The sequence below is a fragment of the Notolepis coatsorum genome (assembly GCF_963971535.1).
Source record: "Notolepis coatsorum genome assembly, chromosome: 15".
Classification (NCBI taxonomy): domain Eukaryota; kingdom Metazoa; phylum Chordata; class Actinopteri; order Aulopiformes; family Paralepididae; genus Notolepis; species Notolepis coatsorum.
The window spans coordinates 46,804,355-46,830,863 of NC_140179.1; the positions used below are offsets into that span (position 1 = coordinate 46,804,355).

A 26,509-nucleotide genomic window follows, 5' to 3' on the forward strand; every position below is an offset into this window, starting at 1 on the left:
CATATCCATGAGAGGGGGATGATAACAATATATATAATATATAATATTGCAGCGAGCATTGTCTGCATCTAGCTTTGTAAAGTGTAACCACACTTGCGACCGTTTTCGGCTCGCCATTACCCCGACTGCTTTGTTGTTGTTGAATCAAGTCAAATCCTAGGTAAGCTGTATTGTGCGCGTGAACGTGTGGCACACTTCATAGGTTTCGTTTCGTGGTAAACAAAACGTTGACGTCATCGGACTTAAAAAAAAAGAATTAATAATGATAACAACAAAAAATAAATGTATTACCGAAATGTGGCACTGGTGGATCTCACGTGAATCGGTGCTCTGTAGTACCGATGTGATTCGGTCGATATCCTTAAAAGTACCGGATTCGGTACCCATCCTTAGAGCGTGCTGCCTCTGTAATAACTCCATATCCCTGCTGTATGATGATGAGCCTCTGTAATAACTCCATATCCTGCTGTGTGATGATGATGAGCCTCTGTAATAACTCCATATCCCTGCTGTATGATGATGAGCCTCTGTAATAACTCCATATCCTGCTGTGTGATGATGAGCCTCTGTAATAACTCCATATCCTGCTGTGTGATGATGATGAGCCTCTGTAATAACTCCATATCCCTGCTGTATGATGATGAGCCTCTGTAATAACTCCATATCCTGCTGTGTGATGATGATGAGCCTCTGTAATAACTCCATATCCCTGCTGTATGATGATGAGCCTCTGTAATAACTCCATATCCTGCTGTGTGATGATGAGCCTCTGTAATAACTCCATATCCTGCTGTGTGATGAGCCTCTGTAATAACTCCATATCCCTGCTGTGATGATGAGCCTCTGTAATAACTCCATATCCCTGCTGTGTGTGATGAGCCTCTGTAATAACTCCATATCCCTGCTGTGTGTGATGAGCCTCTGTAATAACTCCATATCCCTGCTGTGTGTGATGAGCCTCTGTAATAACTCCATATCCTGCTGTGATGATTGATGAGCCTCTGTAATAACTCCATATCCTGCTGTGATGATTGATGAGCCTCTGTAATAACTCCATATCCTGCTGTGTGTGATGAGCGTGCTGCCTCGTGCCTTGAAGGTGACATAGCTACAAGATGAAAAGGAAGCAGCAAACCACTGCATTATATTTGGGAAAGCAGCCATTTTTAAAGTAAAACAGCCCACTGAGGATACGTTCATTTAATCTCTTTATAAGTGCTTAATTGCAAATCCGTCGATTTAGACAAATTAAGCTACTACGAACTAAACAGAAAAAAACATTCTGTTGCATCGATTTTCATGGCCTAAAAAGCTAATTACAATGTCCTCACAAGTATAGTAAAAGTGTGTGATGTGTAGCACCTCACCAACCTTTCAGCGGCAGCTTGACCTCTCCGTTCTCCCTCTTTATCTCGTTCATCACCTTGTGTTTCTTCTTCTCTCTGTCCTTCTCCTTCACCTTCTTCTTCTCTCTCTCCTTGTCTTTCGTCTTGTCCTTGTTGGAGTGTTCTGTGAAAAGAAAAAGAGCAGGTTAGATTATTTCGGACAGTCAGTGTGTGAGACAATACTGCATGTGTTTTTTCCCCTTACGATAAAACATTGAAACTGGAAATGAGAACAAGCAAGTGCTGACTGCTTCATGTAGTGCTGACTGCTTCATGTAGTGCTGACTGCCTCATGTAGTGCTGACTGCTTCATGTAGCGCTGACTGCTTCATGTAGTGCTGACTGCTTCATGTAGTGCTGACTGCTTCATGTAGCGCTGACTGCTTCATGTAGTGCTGACTGCTTCATGTAGTGCTGACTGCTTCATGGAGTGCTGACTGCTTCATGTAGCGCTGACTGCTTCATGTAGTGCTGACTGCTTCATGTAGCGCTGACTGCTTCATGTAGCGCTGACTGCTTCATGTAGCGCTGACTGCTTCATGTAGTGCTGACTGCTTCATGGAGTGCTGACTGCTTCATGTAGCGCTGACTGCTTCATGTAGCGCTGACTGCTTCATGTAGTGCTGACTGCTTCATGTAGTGCTGACTGTTTCATGTAAGTAAGTAAGTAAGTAAGTAAGTATTTATAAAGCACCTTTCATACATGTCATGTAGCTCAAAGTGCTGTACACAAATATAGGCATATATAACGATAAAAGCAATAAAGTCACAGTGATCAGTTAAGATCAATGTTTAAAAAAAAAAAAAAAATAATAATAATAACGTAAAAATGAAAATAACGTAAAAATGAAAACAGTCATTTGCTTACCAGTTTGGGAGAACAGGTCCGCACAAACATGTCCGCTCAGTAGCAACCGGAAGTGCACTAAACCAATGCACTTGTACGGTAGGTAGCAATGTTTAGCTCTTATAACGCTAGTGTAGTTACGTTTAGAGTTGGGTCCACAGGACTTTTCCAAGTCCCATGGATCCATCAGTGGCCGTGTATTGTGTGCGTATGTACCCGTTCCCTCATGTGGTCAGTGGCCAGAGTTGGGTCCACAGGACTTATCCAAGCCCCATGGATCCATCAGTGGCCGCGTATTGTGTGCGTATGTACCCGTTCCCTCATCTAAAGAGTTGGGTCCACAAGACTTTTCCAAGCCTTACGGATCCATCAGTGGTCGTGTATTGTGTGCGTATGTACCCGTTCCTTCATCTAAAAAGTTGGGTCCACAAGGCTTATCCTAGCCTCATGGATCCATCAGGTTTTTCCAAGCCATAACTATTTGTAAGCTAGACTGTATAGGTACGTTTTTAATTTTCCTTTAAAAATGTGTATGGAGCTGGCGTTTCTGATGTGTGTTCCATAGTTTTGGGGCATAGTTGGCAAATGCCATACTTCCTATCCTCTTTTGGTTTCTGGGCGTGTCTAGTAAACCTGTAGTGGATGACCGTAGCGTTCTTGAGGGCAGATAACAGTAGGCAATTAATTTACTTGTGGATGCCTGAACACAGAATTACACCAGTATCACTGACTACTACGGCAAGCCTATAGATTATTATTATATTTAATAATAATAATTAAAAATATGTAATAATAATTATAAATATTTTTTTCCTGTTGTACCGAAATCGTACCGAACAGTGACCTCAATACCGAGGTACGTACCGAACCGTGGCTTCTGTGTATCGTTACACCCCTAGTGTGAGCGTATACAGTGTGAGTGCTGACTGCTTCATGTAGTGCTGACTGCTTCATGTAGTGCTGACTGCTTCATGGAGTGCTGACTGCTTCATGGAGTGCTGACTGCTTCATGTAGTGCTGACTGCTTCATGTAGCGCTGACTGCTTCATGTAGTGCTGACTGTTTCATGTAGCGCTGACTGCTTCATGTAGTGCTGACTGCTTCATCTAGTGCTGACTGCTTCATCTAGTGCTGACTGCTTCATGTAGTGCTGACTGCTTCATGTAGTTCTGACTGCTTCATCTAGTGCTGACTGCTTCATCTAGTGCTGACTGCTTCATGTAGTGCTGACTGCTTCATGTAGTGCTGACTGCTTCATCTAGCGCTGACTGCTTCATGTAGTGCTGACTGTTTCATGTAGTGCTGACTGCTTCATGTAGTGCTGACTGCTTCATGGAGTGCTGACTGCTTCATGGAGTGCTGACTGTTTCATGGAGTGCTGACTGCTTCATGGAGTGCTGACTGTTTCATGGAGTGCTGACTGCTTCATGGAGTGCTGACTGCTTCATGGAGTGCTGACTGCTTCATGTAGTGCTGACTGTTTCATGTAGTGCTGACTGCTTCATGTAGTGCTGACTGCTTCATGTAGTGCTGACTGCTTCATCTAGTGCTGACAGCTTCATCTAGTGCTGACTGTTTCATGTAGCGCTGACTGCTTCATCTAGTGCTGACTGCTTCATGTAGCGCTGACTGCTTCATGTAGTGCTGACTGCTCATTTTGAAGGGGTGAATTCTATTTTGTACATCACCGACACAGCTTAGTAGCAGCAATAACTGACTCTGTGTCACACACACACACACACACACACACACACACGCACACACACACGCGCACACACACACACACACACACACACACACACACACACAATTACGCACTCGCTCATACAGCTGCTGGTATATTCTCTGAAATAAGAGTTGCGGGTGGATTTGTACATCTAGCGGTCTAGACAGCCTGAGCACAAACAAGAGTTTTAGAGATTATACCGTCTTCAGTTCGCTGATTTACAACCAACTTACTGTTGCACACACGCACGCACGCACGCACGCAGAGGTGAAACCTCTAAGCATTAACAATGTTAAAACTGGTCAAAATGTTGTTTTCTGGCACAAACTGCAGCCCCTCATATCTTTCCTCCTGGACCCAGGGAGCACATGAACAAACATCAAACAAACACACACACGCTTTGTGTTTTCCTCAGTGAGGGATTCTCTTTTGCCGGTCAGCAGCGTTTTGTACTTTCTGAAGCTTCTCTCTGTATAATAATTTTTTAAGTTTAAATATCAACATTATCTGGCCATCCTCAGTAAATACTATCAAACTACTCTGACCTCATATATAATATGGTCTTTCCAAAGACCAGAGATGGGACAGGGGCGCGCACACACACACACACACACACAATACTTCGAAGCTTCGTTCGATGGGCATGGGATTCGAATATGAAAGTAAAATTCGATTATGTAAAATAAATATATATATATATGATTTTTTCTTTTTTTTTATTGCTAAATCAACTCTGCCTTTTTTTGTTAACTACAACAAGCAATGCTGTTTGTTATTTAAGATGAGGTCGGACTCGGCACTGACAGATTTGTGTTCATTGTGCTGCTTTTATAAAGCCTCAAATGACGGCTTACAATATTTCATGGAAGCAAAGTGTTTAGTTTGTCTAAGATTTAAAAAGGTTTAAACTTTACAGCACTGACAAAGTTGAACAAAGTGCTATACAAGTCCCACAACATAATTTTTTTTTTTTTAAATACAAATAAAATATTTTTTTTTATTACTTTATTTTTTTGTTTTTTTTTTTAAGCTTTGAATTCAAATCAAATCTCGGCCCTGAAGCTTCAAATTCCAAAAAAAATCGAAGGTCAGCCCTTCTCCAACAACTCAATACCTCCATCGCATGAGTTAGAGATAAAAAAAAAGATTCTCCTTCTCAACAAAAAAAATAAAACAAAGAAAGAAATAATTTTCACGTTGTCAATGTTTCTTTGGTCTTTTTTCTTTTGTTTCTAAAAAAAAGAGAAAACGTCTCCCTCTGAACTCAGTCAGAGCCGTTGTTGAAGAGGGAGGCTTGTTCTCACGATGTTCCCTCCTCTGCTGCCGAGGAATGGGAGGGTAGGAGGCGGCTCAGGGGTTACGATGATCTGAAGGTGAAAACGCTTTGATATCTTGTTTAAATGACTTCCTTGAATCTGTGGAACGTGTTTGGTAACTAGTTGTTGTTGTTGGTTCTTTTTTGGCAAAGAAACTAGACTATATCTCATTTTAACTAGCCGATTCCCTTGTGTTGAAACAGGCTGTTTTTAGTGGGTGTAAAAGCCAAGTTCAGACTCCACACGATGCAAAACATAGATGCATGGTTCAGGCTAAATATCTGGACTCTTGAGCCTGGACCCTGGCTGGGCGATACATTGAGTTTCAATTGGCTTCCCCCGATCACGGAAAGAAGATTATTGAGATAAAACGATCATTGTGCCGCATGCCGTGTTGCTCTAATTTTGTCTTGTGCTATAAATGCAGTTTCTAATTATTTTGAAACGTCTTTGGTAACTTGTGGAATAACATAAAGGCAGCCTTTGGTCGAGAAGAAAGGTAAAACGAATTCAGTCGTCATATCATGGTCTCAAATCATAGAGAGAGATGAGAGACCATTCTGCTGTAGGGCTGAGCCCAAATATTCGGACCTTCGTTCGTTAAGTTGGCGTTAGAATTCTAAATCAACATTCGCATTTTTTTTGGAAATTAAAAAAAAATTATATATATATTTTTATGTCTCTATTCATTCTGTTTAAACCAATGGGGGTTTTCTTCACAGTTGCAGATAAAGATTAGGCTACAACACACACATATTCTGGGGATGTCAGAAGCTGAAGGGGTATTGGGAGGAGATAGGGGAGGCAATGACCAGAATATTAGGATACGGGTTACCACAAACGGGACTGGTACTTTAGGGACCTGACGCACGAGGGAATACAAGGGGGGGACAAGTATTTAATAAAGATAATGCTGATATCGGCCAGAAAAGCAATAACGAGACTGTGGTACAAAGAAGATCCACCGACAATAGCACAATGGGTAGGAGTAGTAGAGGAGATACAGGATATGGAGAGGATAACAGGAAGAGAAATTTGGGGAAAGATGGGGAAAGTGGGAGGATTATAAGGGGAACGAAAACGACATCACAGAGGAGGAACCAAATGCAACACAAGAGGGCGAAGGGTAAAGGAGGAAAGAGGTTCAAAGAGGGTCTCTGAACCCGTGTCACACACCTTTGCTTTAGTTAGTTTTTTCTATTTTTATTTCTGTTGGGTATGACAATTGTTTTATGTTTTTTTGTACTTTATTATTTAGGTCTGTTGAACAGTGTTCTTTTATTGTATGTTTATATTTAATTTCATGAATCTACCCGTATGTCGATATGCTATGGATGTCAATATAAATGTTATGTTGTATGTAAATGTTGAATAAAAATTTAAGTTTAAAAAAAAAAGATTAGGCTACATTAATATTATAGTATTATACTATTATAGTATATGACTCGTCATAAAAATAAATTATATTACGTGGTTGGCACAGAATGAGTTAAGTCAAGCACTTTATTATGTTATGTTTAAGTTTAAGTCAAGCACATTGATATGTTATGTTATATTAAGAAAGAGTGCAATATTTTATTGAAAAAATAAGAATCATGTGAGAGAATCGTGATCTCAATTCTTAGAGAGAAAAATCGTGATTCACATTTTAGCAAGAATCGTGCAGCCCTAATGGACACATCTACATTCTGCTCTCAGCACATCCCATACCTTTCATGTAGTAGGCTATATATTTACTAATATAGATGATAAATCTATAGTTTATTAGCAACAACGCCGCAGCCTGATGCAAGTGGCTTGGTGAGGGTGCACAGAGCTGCCCCCTCAGTTGCACTCAGTGCACGCACACACATACGCACACACACACACACACACACACACACAATATGGCATATCTACTGCTGCTGGAAGAAATCGCTGATCGTGCACTGAGGAGTGCGGACCTATTCGCAGAGAGCGATGAGTACCTACCAAGACCTGTGCAAAACCCTGGACTCGAGCCAGTGCTGAGGAGCCGGACCAGACGCTCAAACCCTGAGCCACCACACGTCCAGGTACTGTCCACCTTGGGCACGTACGCATCAAGGCACCCTCCCCAGATGCGTTTCCATATCTCAACAGAAAGCAATACCACGCCAGCATCTCTCTCCTGTGTTTTTTTTCTTTTCTATTTCTAATTTCTCTGTTTTCTCCCCGTCCCAATTAGTCGTTGTGCCAATTCCCCCCCCTCCCCTACCTGGTTGTTGTTCGCATGTTCTCCTACAAGTCGGTACAAGGGCGTCCCGAGTCGATCGCACGCTTCCTCCGATACGTGCGGCGACAGCCAGTGACGTCTTTTCACTTGGCAGCGAGGACTCTCATTTGGTGAAGTGTAACGCGTGGGAGGGCACGCTATCTCCACCAAGTCCTGCCCCCGCTGAGCAAGCGCCGAGACCTGACCTGACGCTGTCCACAACGCCAGATTCCCACCCACCAGCTTCCCACCCCCTAATAATGCCAATTGTATTAGTATGAACAACCAGCCAAGCTGGTAGCAACGCCGAGAGCTGGGCTTGAACCCAGCATCTCCTGCGTTGGTGACGAGCGCAATCTCCGCTACGCCACCTGACCGCGGTTCTCTCCTGTGTTTTGAGAGAATTCTTTTTGACTTTTTCACTTCAGCCACTGTGCGCTCCTCTCCTGACACCACGTTAAACTCACCTGTCATCTCGTCCCGTGCCGTTTTTTTGGGTGGCCTTGTACCCGTATTGACACTACTAAATAGGGGTGGGAATCACCAGAGGCCTCACGATACGATATTAACATTCACGATACTTAAGTCACGATAAAAATATATCGCGATATTAATATTGCAATATATCAGTCTGTTCAATCATTTTTATTGCAGCAAATGGGATTTTCTCAAGTAGACAGATGTCAACACTGTAATCTGTGTTGCGTGTACCTGACAAACTGAACTGTTTGTATTACAGTCATATTCCAACTTAACTGAATGCACATGTGTGTGTGTGTGTGTGGACTACTGTACTATTACTATAAGTATTAAAATGAACAATTCAACGTCCTTATACAAAAAAAATAGTTAAATATCAAGTACTTTAAGCACTTCAATGACCTTGTGCGAACCCTGATGTAATTATGACGACGCAGCAAGGACAGGGAAGAGGGTCGAATCTCTATTATATGGAAAATTATTGACATCCTGGAATAAACAAGGACACACAGCGTCACAGAAGCACGAGGGGAGATTCTGAGCGTGAGTCACTAGGGACAGAGTGAATAACTGAGTGAGTGAGTGAGATAACAATGTGGATCTATGTACTGCTGCTAGCACACATCTGTCTAATGTCCAGGGACGGAAGGACAGAGGGGGGGGGGGGAAAGAAGGATGGAATGAAGAAAGAAAGAAAGAAAGAAAGAAAGAAAGAAAGAAAGAAAGAAAGAAAGAAAGAAAGAAAGAAAGAAAGAAAGAAAGAAAGAAAGAAAGAAAGAAAGAAAGAAAGAAAGAAAGAAAGAAAGAAAGAAAGAAAGAAAGAACATTTGTACTTTTATTCTTAAATGTTTAGGTGGTGCGAGTGGTTAGGTACGGTTAAGGTAACTGGTAATTTTATAAACAACCTTTTAGGTGAAAATGATGATTTCCCATGGAAATGTCATTCCGGGATATGGGATCGAGTCACTATGATAACACCAGTGATAACATGGTGTTTAGCTTTCTGCTCTCCACCCACTCTCCTCTCTATTGTGTTTAATCTAACAAATCAGCTTGGACATCACCCCAGAAATAATTTATGTTGGTACAATCCGGAACAAACCAATTCCAATACACTTTGCTGTTCCCTCCCCTGCTTTCCATAATACAATTTTGAGGTACACTGATACCTGCATACAATCCTGCAATACACCTGCATAACACATATAACTCTGTATCTGTATAGCATGTAGAATAATGCTGTACATACCTGCATATAATCCTTTTTACATATATGTAGATACTATATCTGTACATAATATCTCTAACCTACTCTTACTCAGGGCCAGATTATAATAAGGGCAATGTATTTTGTCTTGTGTGGTGTCTGTGATAATATAATTTGTTTTTATTTTTAGGTTCTGTATTTATTATTTATTTTTTGTTTTGTTTGTTATTTCTACTGTCATTCTATTATTATTGTATTATGTGCCGTCATGTTTTGTTTTATATTACATGTGTTTAAATGTATTAAAAAAAATTGTGAAAGCAGCAGTACAAGTGGATTTAGCGGGAGAAAAAGAAGAGAGGGAGGCGTTATTGATAAAGAATGTGGCAGCAAGATGACGGTGACACCGTGACAGTGTGCAGGTGCTGCAACAACGCGCTAAACGTCGGCACTTAGCTAGCAGCAGCTTGCCAACACCACCACCCATGGAGCTACCACCGTCAGCACCTACACCTGACAACGTTTACATTATTAACGTTAGTGTTACCAACGCCACGACCTGCTGAGCCTGAGGGTAACGTAGCTCATTGACTAATTGTGCTAATTGACAAGAGGGTCTGATGCCTTCATAACCGAAGTTCCAAGTATCCAGCCTCAACCCGGTAAAGGCTTAAAATATATGGTGCGCTCCCTTACAAATTATATGTTGACCTGCCCTCATCCAAATGGGGAAATAGTTTCCAGAGACTAGGCTATATATTCACCTTCCACAGGTAATCGTTTTTGTTGCCAATTTGTTGGTGTTTTTTCTGATTGGAAACACCCCAATCATGTACGTGAACATGAGAAGAGCTCAGACCACTCAGACTGCATGTTAGCAGTGCTTCAGCGCTCATCCACTACTGGGAGAGGGACTGTGTGAATGCTCAGCTGGTCAACAGTTGGAGGGAGAGAAGAGGAACTGGTGGGAAGTGCTCAGGCGGGTTGTAGCTGTTTTTTTGCCACTCACATCGCCGCAACAACCAGAACCTGCAGATTCCTCCTGAGCAACGTCAGAAGGATCCGCCCCTTCCTGACAAAAGAAGCCACCCAACTCCTTGTCCAATCAACAGTCATCTCTCGCCTCCACTACTACAATGCACTTGCTTGCTGGTCTACCGACCACTGCCACCAAGCCTCTTCAACTCATTCAGAATCAGAACGCAGCCGCCCGCCTGATCTCCAACCTACCAAAGTCAGCCCATGTTATTTACTTCTTAGGGACCTGCACTGGCTCCCCATCTTCAAGGTCCTCAACCTGGCATATCGCGCGGCAAAGGAAACCTCTGGTCAATGGTCTCTCAAGACCCCTCCGCTCTACGTCTTCTGGCCGCCTTAGACCCACTCCTATCTGAGCTCCGGGAGGGTCATCAAAGAGAAGCCGCCTATTCTTGGTCCTTGCTCCACAATGGTGGAACGAACTTCTCACCACAGTTAGGACAGCCAAAACCTTTTTTTCTAAAAGAATATTAGAAAAATAGCCTACCTCTTCCTAATACATACACTTGACACTGCAGAACTCAAGTTTGAACACTTTTATGAACAGCAAAGTATGTTTCTGGTATCGTGGATACTCCTGATATGTTACATACTGACCAGCTTTTTTCATTCATTTTCATACATTTTTAGATTTGAGAGTAAATAGGGGGAAATTATTGAATGCTTTGTTGGTTTTTAACCCATTGAGAGTCACACAGGGGAAAGTCTGGCTGATACTGAGGGCTATGCTTATTGCGTATTAACACCTCAACTGTCCCAATTCTAGTTAACTGCCTACCCAGACACCCTCTCTCCTTCCTCTCTTACTCTGGCCCCCTTGATCTCTTTACAGACAAACTTAACGCCGCCCTTCGTAGCACGCTCAACATTGTCGCTCCCCTTAAGCCTAAACGTGCTCCGCAAAAACAAACTCCCTGGTTTACGAATGGCGTTCGACCAGGGCGCCCAAGTGGCGAACCATGTAACGCGCTGCGTCGCGGCACGGCCGACCCGGGTTCGATTCCCGGACCCGGCGTCATTTGCCGAATGTCTTCCCCCCGCTCTGTCTCCAGCTCTTCCTCTCTCTCTCTCTCTCTACTGGACTGCCCAGTAGCAAAAAGCGATAAACGCTAAAAAATAAATCTTTAAATGGCGTTCGACCAAACTCTAAGTATTCCGCCTTGCCTGGAATGATAGTTTACGTAAAAGGCACTCTCACTTGCCAAAACCTCATATTCTTCCAGGCTCATTAACGAAAACAAAAACAACTCAAAGTTTCTGTTTGACACAGTTGCAAAACGTACTCAGAAACAACCAAGTGCCCTAAACCATGCGTTCTCGGCTAACGAATTCATTAAATTCTTTACCAAGAAAATTGATCTCATAAGAGATGAAATTGTTGGCTTACTCAACAATCAGAGTCCCTCCCAACCTCTGATGGGCTTTCTCATCACGTCTAGACTACTGTAATGCACTTTTTTCAGGCCTACCTAATTCAAGCATCAAAAATCTTCAACTCGTGCAAAATGCGGCTGCACGGATACTAACTAAAACTAGATAATTTGATCACATCACACCAGTTTTGTCCACCCTACACTGGCTTCCTATTCAAGCCCGATCTGACTTTAAAGTGCTACTCCTCACCTACAAAATTTTGAATGGGCTCGCACCGCTCTATCTATCCGATCTCATCTCTCGATACTCGCCCGCTCGTGCTCTGCGCTCACAAAATGCGGGGCTTCTATCGATTCCTAGGGTTAAAAAGAAATCCGCCGGCCACAGAGCCTTTGTCTACCGCGCTCCCTACCTGTGGAACAAATTACCTGCCGTCGTCAGGGGCGCCTGCTCTGTCGAAGCTTTTAAATCCCTGCTTAAGACCCATCTTTTCTCTCTCTCCTTCAACCTACCCTGATCTCACCTGGTCGGGGACTGACCCTTAGATTAATCTGTCTAGTTTAGTTAGTTTAGTCTATTTGCTCCCTTGTCTGCTTTTCTGCAGACATAAGAGAACCGTCTTCTGTCTGGCCTGCAGTGCTGAACCCTCTGAGTGACTTCTCCTGCCCCCACAGGGCATACGGCCCTGAGCTATTGTCTTGTATCTCATCCTGTATCCATACGCTTGCAGTAGTTCTATCTATTACTCTATTTCACAATTTTCTTATATACTATGATTCTACTGTCACCATGTATGCATATGCTCACTACATGTATGTATTGCTCCATCTCCGCCCACTACAAAGTGTTGCATTTATTTATTTAGCATTTATTTAAAAATGTTTGGACCTTATGGTGTTCTTGTTTTGTTCTTGACTTATTGTGATGTTTCTTCTTGACTTGTTTAAAGAAGAAGTGTACGGCCCATGGAATGTGTGTTGTCGGGCCTTACAAATAAATTTGATTTGATTTGATTTATGCTTGACCATTTAAACCTAGATATCGCAAACTGTCAGAGGCCAGGCTTATGATAATGGTAGTAATATGTCGGGCTATTACAACAGGCAGCAGGCTTACCTGAAGAACAAGAACCCATTACATTCCCTATGAAGCACATTCTCTTAATTTGGTGGGTGTGAACAGTATAGAAGGTACTAAGGTAGCTGTCAAGAGGCTAGTAGTTTATTTGACCTTATTCAGTCTCTGTATGCTTTTTATGCTGGTTCTACTCATACATGGAACAAAGTCTTCAACAATGCTGAACACAACACTGAAATCGCTGTCATCCACACGTTGGGAGTTGCTGTGCAGATGCATCTAAAGTACTGTGTGAGAATTATGCCCAAATAAGAAATATACTAATAAGATATCGACTGATACAGGAGAAAAGCATGTTACATGCAACGAAGCAGCAGCACTGTCTTTTAGCACATTTTTGGGACAGTGTCAGTGTGTTGTTAAACTGATTCAAAGTGACAAGTGAATCATGACAAAAGGCTGACATGGATCTGATTACTGCAGTTTGTCTCCTAGAGTCATTGTGATCATGGGTACTATTTTCACTTTGAGACAAGTTCGAAAGATCTGCCAAGAGTGTTCCGGATGTGTGCCAGTCATACAAAGATTAACTGCAGCCGGCCGAGCAGCGCACTGTGTTTTCAGATGATTATGCGGATTGCGGAGCATGAGGGAATGCTACAAGGCAGAGAGCGATACAAGGTAGAAATATTCAATGTCATTATTGATAAGTCAGTCAGCTGTTTAGACCATAGATCAGATGCATACAGGAAGGAACATCACAGACCACCTTGGGGTTCTACCGATCATGGAATCTGAGGATTTGTCCGCAGTTCGTGAACAGGCTGCAGCACGATTTAGATCTGAACATTGCAAATTCAATTATCCAGTTCAGATACAGAATTGGCAGGATATGTCTCCTAAAAAATGCTGCGACTGCTCTTGAAACATAGTCTGCAATCAACTTTCCCCAACATGTTTGTAGCCCTCTGTATCTTCTTGACTCTTGCCAGTAACAAACCGTGAAGGTGAAAGATCATTCTCACAGATGGCAAGAATAAAAAATGAACGGAGAACAACATAGAAGCAACAGCGCCTCAGTGCGTTGTCAGTCACTGATGGACATCGAATCTGAGCTTGTCAGGGACCCGGACTTTGATGAAGTTGTGACTGAGTTTGCTAATAATAGGAAAGCCCGGAAGCAGTCTAAGGGCAACTGGAGAAAGGAAAAGAAAAGACAGGCAGACAGAGGACAAAACGGGACAAACAGTACAGACAAGAGACACAGAGACCCTGGAGAGCAGAAGAGGGCAGGAAAGAACATGATCAAAAGCAACTAGAGAGAGGATCAGCGGAGAGGATCAGCCAGCTTGAAAGCCAAATACCCTGATGAGCAGAGGAGTAAAGGAGAGAGAGAAAGGCGTGTCTAAAACTGTGCCTAAAATGTGTACCCAGTTTAATCACCTGTACATTGCATATTGCACTTCCACTACTGTTCAATTTGCACTCTGGTCGGATGCCAAACTTCTTTTTGTTGTCATGTTCTTTTGGGGGGTTGAATCAGAAGGAGACGAGGGAAACAAACCAAGCAACATTTTAATCCTTTCAGTGGGGATGGGGGGAAAGATTCATACAGCAATATATTGCGATATTTTGCAAGCCGATATTATATCGATACAGTGACGCCAAGTATCGATATAATATACCCTACCTTTCAGGTGGATGTTTTTTTGGAATGTTTTCTCAGAATTCTACCGCTCTACAGCTTACAATGGCCAGTAGCCATTATCAGACATTAGAATGTTCAATTCTAATGTTCAGAAAAGTGTAGTTTATAGGTAACTACCAATGGTATTCTAAAACAATTACGGTATGAATTTTGTTAAACTACCTGGAAAATACAGGTATAGTAATTGAACATGTAGTTAACTACTACCCATCACTGCAAAGGCGTTCATGTATCTACCTTTGAGCCAATCTGTTTTCCTCTGTCCGTCCTGGACTGGCCATCTGGCATACCGGGCATTTTCCTGGTGGGCCGATGCATATTTGGGCCGTTATGATTTGATTATAATTTTTTTTTTATTCATTTGGTCAACGACCGGCCCACTACTAGGCTGGGACAGCGGCCCATTGGTACAGACTGACACTGGGCTGGCCCAATCACATATCTTACTAAGCACCCCCCCGCCAGTCGTGCAGGTACATGACTGAGAGGGGGGCTGGTACATGACTGAGAGGGGGCTGTGGTACATGACTGAGAGGGGGCTGTGGTACATGACTGAGAGGGGGCTGTGGTACATGACTGAGAGGGGGCTGTGGTACATGACTGAGAGGGGGCTGTGGTACATGACTGAGATGGGGCTGTGGTACATGACTGAGAGGGGGCTGTGGTACATGACTGAGAGGGGGCTGTGGTACATGACTGAGAGGGGGCTGTGGTACATGACTGAGAGGGGGCTGTGGTACATGACTGAGAGGGGGCTGGTACATGACTGAGAGGGGGCTGTGGTACATGACTGAGAGGGGGCTGTGGTACATGACTGAGAGGGGGCTGGTACATGACTGAGAGGGGGGCTGGTACATGACTGAGAGGGGGCTGGTATACATGACTGAGAGGGGGCTGGTATACAGGACTGAGAGGGGGCTGGTACATGACTGAGAGCGGACTGGTATACAGGACTGAGAGGGGGCTGGTACATGACTGAGAGGGGGCTGGTACATGACTGAGAGGGGGCTGGTACATGACTGAGAGGGGACTGCTATACAGAACTGAGAGGGGGCTGGTACATGACTGAGAGGGGACTGGTATACAGGACTGAGAGGGGGCTGGTACATGACTGAGAAGGGACTGGTATACAGGACTGAGAGGGGGCTGGTATACATGACTGAGAGGAGGCTGGTACATGACTGAGAGGGGGCTGGCTGGTACATGACTGAGAGGGGGCTGGTACATGACTGAGAGGGGGCTGATACCATGTATTGTGCATCATTGTAGGTCAAACCATTAAAAAGTCCACAGCAGGCATTTTGGATTTTGGTCTCTCACAAATTTCCCTGCCTTTTTAAAAAATACACCCCGGCTAAATTTGTTTATGAACCCTCCTAGATGACAAATCCATTGAGAAACGAAGTGCCACAGATAACCCAACTACTAGGTCCATATCGTATCATCATAAAAAATCATTTGCCTAGGACAGGGGTCTGCAATTAGGGTCTGCAAATTTTCCCCAAGCCATTGAATGGCGGGCCAGGACCAAAAACAATGGCTAATTTAATATAATGATAGTGAAAAATGCAGCACTGCGGCGGGTGCATACACATAATAATAATAATAATAATAATAATAATAATAATAATAATAATAATAATAATAATAATAATAATAATAATAATAATAATAATAATAATAATAATAATAATAATAATAATAATAACTTTATTTGTATATAGCACTTTTCATACAGAGGTTGCAGTTCAAAGTGCTTCACAACAGTAAAAAATACAGGCATAAGCGAGCATGATGCACTCGCAAATGGGGGACCCTGATGTAAACAAGACAAACGTCTTTCTCTGGTCTGCATCCCCTTAACAATTGTATTGAGCCGTACTGTATTGTACCCATTCTGCAATCTGTTAAATAAAGTTTTCATTCATTCATTCATGAACAGCAGATCAGCTGTTGCAGATCACCGCGGCGAGTGCATAATAACATGAACAGCAGATCAGAATGCATGAAAACACGACTCACCATAACTGCCCTGGGCTTGTTTCAGTCCTCCAAAATCCCTGCTAATGTTTGAAACATGTCAAATATCCACTCGCCGCCCTCCAATTCCAGATTGGCGTTGAATGCAGCTACTTTATCTGCCAACTTGAACACAGTTGTCATCATTGCCTCGTTTGCTATCTTGTCGCCACATATTATGCAGAGAGGACCTCGGCACGCAAGAGTCACCTGTTGCGATAAACCATTTTTTTTTTTTTTATTTATTATATCTTTCCCCCCCTCCATTTTCCTCAGATTTTTCTCCATCCCAATGTTAGTCGTATGCCAATTCCCAATCCCCTTCCTGGTCGCTGCGCACTTACCCCCCACAGTCAGATCATCTGGGAGAGTGGAGGCTATCACGTGCTTCCTCCGACACACGTCCAGCCAATCAACCGCTTCTTTTCACCTGGCAGCGCGGATCCTCCCTGAGAGGGCGTAGCGTGTGGAAGGATCACACTATCCCACTCAGGTCCTATCCGCGCTTAGCAGGCGCCCCGACCGAACTGTAGGAGTCGCTGTTTACAACGACCCGGACCCACCCCGCCAGCTTCTCCCACCCTCTAATACAGCCAATTGTATTAGTGTGAACGGCCAGTCAAGCTGGTGACAACCCCGGAGCTGTGAGCTGGATTCGCCTGTTCGAACAGGCGAATCCAGCTCACAGCTCCGGGGTTGGTGACGAACGCAATCTCCGCTACGCCACCTAACCGCCCCCGATAAACCCGTATTTTAAGTATGACTCCTGTTTATTAAAAGAAGCTTTATGTGTCTTGGAGGTCGTAGGCTCCTCTTCTGGCTCCTCAGTTGGTATTTCCCCGTTGCAAAGAAGCTATCCAAAGACGTTTGTTTTGTTTTTTTTAACACATTTTTGCTAACGTTAATCGCTCGCATCCCGAACGCGGAAGTGAAAGTGCGTTAGGGAAAATATACACGCGGCCCGGTGGGACTATTCCATTGGTTTTCCCAGTCCACGTGACCAAAATAAACTGACGGGCCAGAAATTATTGCTGGCGGGCCAATGTCGGCCTGCGGGCCGCCTATTGCCAACCCCTGGCCTAGGATAAGGGTTCCCTTGATAAAGATGCATGAAAAGGCTGTATAATATACAACACCTGTAGCTCAACTGCAAAAAACAGCTTTTTTTTTTAATTTGATTAGATTTGTATTTGGAAATTAAAAACACATCATAAAAACTAATTATCTTGACCAATTTGTATTCCTGAGGATATCACCTAAAAGCATTAATTAAAACACTTATTTACAAGGTGGTCCTCGATGGAAGACATAAAAACACAGCACATATAGCCTACTAGTGTTGTCACGATACTGGAATTTCGAACTTCGATACGATACCTTGAAAAGTATCGATATTCGATACCATTTTTGATACCACGGGGAAAAAGGTTAAATCTTAAAAATGTAAAAAAAAATATATATATATAATGTTTTGCTTTTGTTGCTGGTTGATTCTCCTCAGCTTCTCTCTGGTACTATATAAGAGAAGATAAATATAACACTTTTAAAACCCTTTGTTTATCTTTAGATCACACATTTAAAAATAACTGTTCATCTCACTTCAATCATTTTTATTCCAGAACATGGTATTTTCTCAAGCAGACAGATGTCAACACTGTGTTGCATGTACCTGACAAACTGAACTGTTTGTATTACAGTCATATTCCGACTTAACTGAATGCACATGTGTGTGTGTGTGTGAACTACTGTACTATTACAGGTATTGAAATGAACAATGCAACTTCCTTATACAAATATATATATATATATTTTTTTTTATGAATAATTAAATATCGATATTTCGGGAAAAGAGTATTGAAACCGTTTTAAATATTCAGAATCGATATGTATCGATTTTTCGATATTTTTGACAACACTATAGCCTACTCAACTGCAAATTTTTGCTCAACTGCAAAAATGTATGCCTACTTATGTATTAGCCTACAGGGAAAACACATTCACAACAGGCAGCAAAGTTTATTTTCAGCCAAGTATGGTAATAATAAGGTAACTATTAGGATATATATGGTATGGATTACTTACTCTTATAACTTATTACTATCTGTGGTAGCTCTAGTCTCCACCTACACAAATTGTTTTTGTGCTGTCCATTGATCATGCACCTTCACATGGTAGGCACATTAACTGTAGGTCAAACTCCCCAAACAAACAAGCACACCATTGATTTAATTGCCATATAAATCACATACAAAGATCTAACTATTACTCCTCTCTGAACATGAATATAAAACAAGAAGGTGATCTATTAACTGTGTAAACCTTATGCAATATTCATCATTGATATTTGAATACTTGAAATCTGTATGAACTGAGTAGTTAGTATCAAATGAAATAAGATGGAACAGCTCCATGCATTCATTGAATAAACAACTATTTGCTCATTACCAGTATGGTATTGTTTAAATTGTACAGCTTTTTGCACATCTTTGTCAGGGAATTCCAACTATTCTGGACCTGAATGTACCAGTTAATTGTAATCATCTCTCTCTCCTTATGTCTAGTCAAGCCAGGTTGTGGAGGAGAGAGACAGGGATGAAGAGGCTATAGACTACTTTGCCCATCCTGAGCCTGCTATGATGCAGGTGTTTTTACATCACCACCCAAAACAAGATTCAGCCAAGAGTGAGTGAGTACACTGGTCCACTTGCACTGGTACACTTGTCCATGGCACTTACTACCCAGCTTTGTAGTGGTTTGGGGGAATAGTACAGTAGGTACGCATATTTAAGGGGACGCAAGGATGGTGTACTGGTGGGTGGTGTCCGACCGATTATGGTGGGCCGGTCTGGGCAAAAAATGTCAGGGCCGATTTTTGGTCCCAGTCCAGCCCTGATTATAGCTCACTCACTGTCTACATAACTCTGTCATATCTGTAGGCATCTGCCGACACCTGTACAGTAGATATGTCAGTATGTAAATAGGATTCCGACTTGTGCTCCTACCTATTTACACTATCTCTTTAATTATATATATATCTTATTTTGGCATCACTACAGACGATAGTGGACTGCAGAACAAGTCACAATGACCTCTTAAACTGGCCAAGTGGAACAGACACAGGATGACATCATTCTGAGCTCTCTCTCACACACACACACACACAGTGATGCTTCTAGTCTTTGCCCACATTCAAATGCACAAACCTATGTACATTTGGTGATGCTGCTAGTGTGACAGTAACAAATACATGTGGAAGCTCTCAAACACACACACACTAATATACTAATATATATATATATATATATATATATATATATATATATATATATATATATATATATATATATATATATATATATATATATATATATATATATATATATATATATATATATATATATATATATATTCATTCATTCATTCATTCACTCTTTGGATGGCCCATGTATTTGCAGTTGTAACGTCAATCCAAATCAGTGTGAATGTGATATATCACCAGAATGTACTCAACCTCTACCGTATTTATTTATAGCCTAAATGAAGATAACACTCTAACTTACCATCTTTAGACAATATAGTTGGAAAACATTGGACTCTGAAAACTTGAAGGTACTTTGTCTGTTCTCAGTTATAACAATAATAATAATGTCCTTGAACATAATTGAGAACATAGTAGGCTAAACTTTCATGGCATGTTACTATATAGGAAAATCAATAGCCTGCTCTGTAATATGCAGTTATATAATATATACACTGTATGTAACTGTTCACTGTTGAGTATATCTGCTTCGTACGCTCTCTCATGCATACTCTGAAAGTTTCAGTGGTCATCTGTACACTTGTAGATTAGATTATGCATGTATTTCTGTACATGGTCTAAATAGTTCTGTTCTGTGTATGTAATTATGTGTTATTTCCTGTAGGGAAATCTATTTTATTTATCATCTCTTTCTGGTTCTTATTTCTGTAAATGTCTGTAAAGTGCTTTGTATTATTATTATTATTATTATTATTATTATTATTATTATTATTATTATTATTATTATTATTATTATTATTATTATTATTATTATTATTAACCTTTTATTATTATTATTATTATTATTATTATTATTATTATTATTATTATTATTATTATTATTATTATTATTATTATTATTATTATTATTATTATTATTAACCTTTTTATATAGGCCTATTTTGTGTATTTACTGTAGGATATGTCTTGTATAGGGAAGATATTATTTCCACCCCTACAAATACTCCATGTAATAATTTTTAATACATGAAATAGGCCTAATATATAAATGTATATTCTATTTATTACACTCCTATAGCTGTATATTATGTACAGCAGTGACACTACCATCAGATTATATTTTTAACCCTTCGCTCCACTGCATTTGCACAATACCTCCCATCACTTATCAATTGACTGACATTATTGTATTTTACTGCCATTATTTATTATTTATACTTACTATGTACCACTGCTGCTAAAAAGATTTGCACTAAGTTCTCTTTTACCTCCTATATTTATTTCACTCACATTCATTTTTTAAGCTACTGTTTATATTGTGTATAGTCCTGTATATTGTGTGTACATCATGTCCCATATGTGTTACTTTATGTTATAGTGTCCTATATGTTACTTTATGTTTATATTAGATATTTTTTACATACACCGTGGGGAGGGGGAAACGCAATTTAATTTCTCTGTATGTCTTGCACATTATGAAAAGCGACAATAAAGCTGACTTTGACTTTGATTTCCACTTGTTTACATTTTTTTTTTCTATTTAAATTCATTGCTATATTTCTTTTTATATTATTCAACACATATTGTTTTCTTCTTCTTTGTATGAACAAGTACCAAAGCCGACTTAGTTGTACGTGCAACGTTACTCATCAATAAACATGATTCTGATTTCTATCACATTTGTTGCTGTGTGCAGTGCAGTCATCAAACGACAACACAATTCCACCTCTGGGACGGTACAGATTTTATCTTATCTTCACACAAAGATTTAGCGTTCATCCATGATACCGTGCGGCAATAAACGCAGGGGGCATAGGCGTCGCGTATATAAGGCTAGGGGGGGCTATGCCTACCCAGAATATTATGCTCGGAATCTTGAAATGTATATAATATATGCGCAGGCTGCTGGCTATTGTGTGTGTCTTGTGCTGCAGTCGGCTGGCCGAGGTGTCAACGACGAAGGTGTCAATCGGTGGCAGCGTTTAACATTCCAGGTACAGGCAGTAACCAATCACGCATAGGCTCAGGTTAAATAATGTAATTTAGAAGCTGCACCGGGCTGGCCCTGGGCATAACTACCGATCACCTGAGGCTGTATGTTGTTTTATCTTGGCAAACAAGGGCTTGCTCTAAGAGGACATGATGAGAGTCCGAGTTCATCAAATCGTGGAAACTTTTTAGAGCTACTGTATGTACATTGTTTTCAAAGCATGATGAGATCTAAATTACGAAAAACGTTCACTTCATTGCAACTTGTGATTCAAGTTGTGGTCACGGTCTTTCTCACCAAGACGAAACGTCGCATTTATCTGCATTAAGGTAAGACAATGGTTAATATATTATTGGATGCCTTCATTTTAACACTTAATTTGCACTATATATAAATGAGTGGGGCTCGCTGTAGTATAGCCTAGTAGTGTGTGTGTGTATATGAAATCAGAACCCGGACAGTTTGCGTGCAACCAAAAATAAAAGGTCAAATTTTTCGCGCTGCACGCGGGGCCGTTGCCTTTACAGCCGTCCTACCCCCAAAGCCGACGTGCCGCCTATAGCAGGGGGGTTATTTGAGAAGCAATGCAGGAGAACGAGATCCCCCTTGATAAGCACAAATCAGCCGTGTGATCAGGAGGAAACTATAACGACAGACGACGCTATGGGAGGGGCGGAGAACAGGACACCACATCAGAAATTTATAGGATTTGTGTTTACAAAAAGTTTTAAATCCCCCAAACAAACTTGAAATTACCTCCCCTCCCTTTGGTTACAATACAATAATAACTATTTGAAAATGTGTGTGTGTGTGTGTGTGTGTGTGTGTGTGTGTGTGTGTGTGTGTGTGTGTGTGTGTGTGTGTGTGTGTGTGTGTGTGTGTGTGTGTGTGTGTGTGTGTGTGTGTGTGTGTGTGTGTGTGTGTGGGCTGCCAGTCATTAACCTGCCTAGGCTAACAACATAGTATAGTATTCCTATGGGCTTTAGCATAGAAATAAGCCTACCACGTTTTCTAGTGATCCATTGTAGTATTACACTATAGGGCTTGTGAAGTGGGTGGGAAGTTAAACATTTTTTACAGAGGCCGCCATCTTTGGAGGATCACGTTAGGACTGCAACAACTAATCGACAACAAATCAATTATAAAAATGTTTGGCAACTATTCTTATATTATAATGGATTATTTTTTATTTTTTTAATGGAAGAGTTTTTGGTTTCTCCTGTGATGCGCATGAGTTTCTGTAGCAGCTTTTCACACAATAACGTCCAAAACCATCTTTTAACCCAACAATCCACCTGTCAGTGTCAACACACAGTCAATGGGAGTGATCCTCTAGCCTTGATATATTATTAAAAGATTGTATAATTGGCTGATATGAACATAGATAATGTATGTAAAAGCTAAATAGTATATTATGCTGTATTGTATTATGAATTAATTATGAGTAGGTATTATTGTATTGTATTATGAATTCATAAGGCGCATATATTGTTGTATTGTATTATGAATTTGATTAGGGGTTTTATTGTTGTTTTAATTGTCTGTATGACATGTGAATGTTGTGAGTGTATAAGTCTGTAACTGTATTTTACGTGTTATGGACCCCAGCACTGCTGTGGCTAATGGGGATCCAAATAAACTTAAACTTAAACCCTAGAAATGTGATGTCAACTTCACATTCCCTATAGTATTTGGTGCATGTGGGGGGGGGGGGGGGGGGGCACAAGAATGCTATAATTACTATAGTTCATTTTCATATGGGCATGTTGCATTAGTTGGACAACTATATTGATGTGATCAGATGGGCCACCACAAGATAATTTATGGAAAACACTGCTATTACAAGACAACCAGACATTCTTGTTTCACCGCTCAGGACAAAAAACGTCACACGAAAAGTAGAAATACCCTTGAAATGTCAACATGTCCTATATCCATGACGTCCTATGCTGCACTGATGGTGCAAACATACAATACAATCAGATATAAAGTACATTCTATGGTCTCTCTCTCCCTCTCTCTCTCTCTCTCTCTCTCAGCTCTGGGTTGGAGGGGGGCGTGGTGCTGCTGTACCAAAACAACATTTGCCCTATAATGGCGGGCGACTGTCATATTGTTATGACAACAAACGTGCAGTTTGAACACAAAACACCACTTTGGAAAAAGACTGCTCGGTAATAAAGTAATAATAAGACAAATCGTTCAGTACACAATCATTGTATCGTAACCCATATTAGCCAGTAATTAAAAGATTATAGCGTGTTTATATGAATGTGATCCCCCTGCTCTAGCTGTCAAATAAAACGTTACAACAAGGTAACATAGTGGGATCGTGGATGTTATATAATGTGGCAACAGCAACAAAAACACAGGCAGCCATAACCAGCAAGAAAATAAATAACGCAGTGATCTTGACTGTAAGAACCGAGAAAACGGTTCTTCTTATGTATTCGAATTTGCATCATAATAATAATAATATAAACAAACAATCCAAATAACTGCCATTTGACAACGTTGAAGAAACATAGCAGTCGTCTCTAGAAAATGCGACTATAGTATGTTCGCCGTGGCCCGTGCATGGCACAATGTGCGAGGAGGATGTACAGTATGTACTGAATGTACTGTCTATCTGTATGTCTGTTAATAAAGTTTTCAATCAATCAATCAAAGGCAGACAAATGCACTGTTTGGACCATATGTTAATAATAATTCGCCCAAGTGACTGTGAGTCCATGACAAGCTCTCATCGTTATTATAGCACATGATGCCAGAAACTTTCTATGGATGCTCAATAACAACAATAACAAGTGTGTTAGTGAGTAGCAGCGCAAAGGAACAGTCTATATTTATGATGAATTGAAAATGGGGGACCCTGATGTAAACAAGACGAAAGTCTTTCTCTGGTCTGCATCCCCTTAACAATTGTGTGTATTGAGCCGTACTGTATTGTACCCATTCTGCAATCTGTTAAATAAAATGTTCAATCAATCAATCAATCAATATAAATAGGCGTAAATAGTACCTTTCTGTGCCCGTCTGACCTCTCCGTTTTCCCTCTTCATTCCCGGACTAGAAACGTCGCCGAATCCGCTGATGATGGTGTTATTATTAATATTATTATTATTATTACTCCCTGGACCAGCAGTCAACAGCTTATGTTTCTTCTTTTCAACCCCCCCTCCTCCTCCTCCTCCTCCTCCTCCTCTCTCCTTCTCCCTCTGTTTAGGCGCTTTGTGGAGGAAGAAGTCTCTCTGTCTGAACACTTTGTGACCGCTGACGGGCGGCTGGGAACCAGCGGGGCTGTCGCTGCTGCTCGCCGCGGCCGGACTGAAGCTCCACAGAGCCGGGTCGCCATAGCTGGGCTTCGGGGGGGGCTTGTCTCCGCTACCGCCGCCGCCTCCCGCTTCTCTGTTGACTCTCTTCTTGTGTTTCACGCTCTTCTCCTCCTCGCTTCGGACCTTCTTCTTCTTGGGCGGCGGCGGAGGGTTGAGTTCCCGCCGGGAAGACTGGGCGCGGTTGTCCGGGGCTCCCTTCGCCTCGGTCGGCTTGACGAGCGGACTCTTGACCGCGGCCGCCGCCGCCGCCACCGCAGTAGCCCCGCTGCTGAAGCGAATGGAACCCAGCGAGTCAGCCATCTTGAGGCTCCTGTCTCTGTTTACTCTCTCTCTCTTCCCCGACGGCTGCTACTGCTGTTGGTGCGCCGAGGCAGTGAGGCGGGCTGGAGGGGGGCGGGGCGGGGGCCTGACCAGAACCACCGACAGAGAGGGGGGCGGGGCGGGGGCCTGACCAGAACCACCGACAGAGAGGGGGGGCGGGGCGGGGGCCTGACCAGAACCACCGACAGAGAGGGGGGCGGGGGCCTGACCAGAACCACCGACAGAGAGGGGGGCGGGGCGGGGGCCCGACCAGAACCACCGACAGAGAGAGGGGCGGGGGCCTGACCAGAACCACCGACAGAGAGGGGGGCGGGGCGGGGGCCCGACCAGAACCACCGACAGAGAGGGGGGCGGGGGCCTGACCAGAATCACCGACCGAGAGGGGGGCGGGGGCCTGACCAGAACCACCGACAGAGAGAGGGGGGGGGGGGCCCGACCAGAACCACCGACAGAGAGAGGAGCGGGGGCCCGACCAGAAACACCGACAGAGAGAGGGGCTGGGGCCTGACCAGAACCACCGACAGAGAGAGGGGGGGGGGGGCCTGACCAGAACCACCGACAGAGAGGGGGGCGGGGGCCTGACCAGAACCACCGACAGAGAGAGGGGGGCGGGGAGGGGGCCTGACCAGAACCACCGACAGAGAGGGGGGCGGGGGCCTGACCAGAACCACCGACAGAGAGAGGGGGGGGGGGGCCTGACCAGAACCACAAACAGAGAGAGGGGGGGGGGCCTGATCAGAACCACCGACAGAGAGAGGGGGGGGGGGGCTGACCAGAACCACCGACAGAGAGAGGGGCGGGGGCCCGACCAGAACCACAGACAGAGAGGGTTTGGTCAGTTTGTAAGCCGATACACAAACAGGGGGAGAGACTCCTGGATGAAACCTAGTAAACTATTAAATATTTCTCGTTTTTATAATCTCTTTTGGATGAAAGCACTTGCGTGGATAGGTCGTCGGACGTCGCGTGGTTTCATCAAGATAATCACAAAAATCGTCATTGTTTGTTTACAAACAGTAAAATAGTGTATAGAAGCTCCTCAATTGCTGCCCCTCCCTTATCTCAAATGAATAGTAGTTATAATACCCTCCATAATATGAGAGGTAGGCCTACATGGTAATCTAAACGTGTCGATAACAACGGCAGTGGAACAATTAGCCGTGTAGCCCATTACAACGTTCTATGGCTCTCAGT

General features: G+C 42.5%; 1 protein-coding gene across 1 annotated transcript in view; it reads right to left on the bottom strand.

Moving 5' to 3' along the window:
- The window catches only part of LOC311242033 (uncharacterized protein), a gene marked incomplete at its 3' end in the record, with an annotated part of 104,172 nt that extends 78,853 nt beyond the window's left edge, over positions 1 to 25,319 (bottom strand). Inside the window, exons 1-3 of the mRNA XM_084330988.1 lie at positions 24,890 to 25,319; positions 24,682 to 24,802; positions 1,372 to 1,509 (exon numbers count right to left, since the gene is read on the bottom strand). Coding sequence (XP_084187114.1) covers positions 1,372 to 1,509; positions 24,682 to 24,802; positions 24,890 to 25,294 — 664 coding nt within the window. The 5' untranslated portion in view covers positions 25,295 to 25,319. The remainder of the gene's footprint in view (positions 1 to 1,371; positions 1,510 to 24,681; positions 24,803 to 24,889) is intronic.
- Positions 25,320 to 26,509: the final 1,190 nt, after the last annotated feature.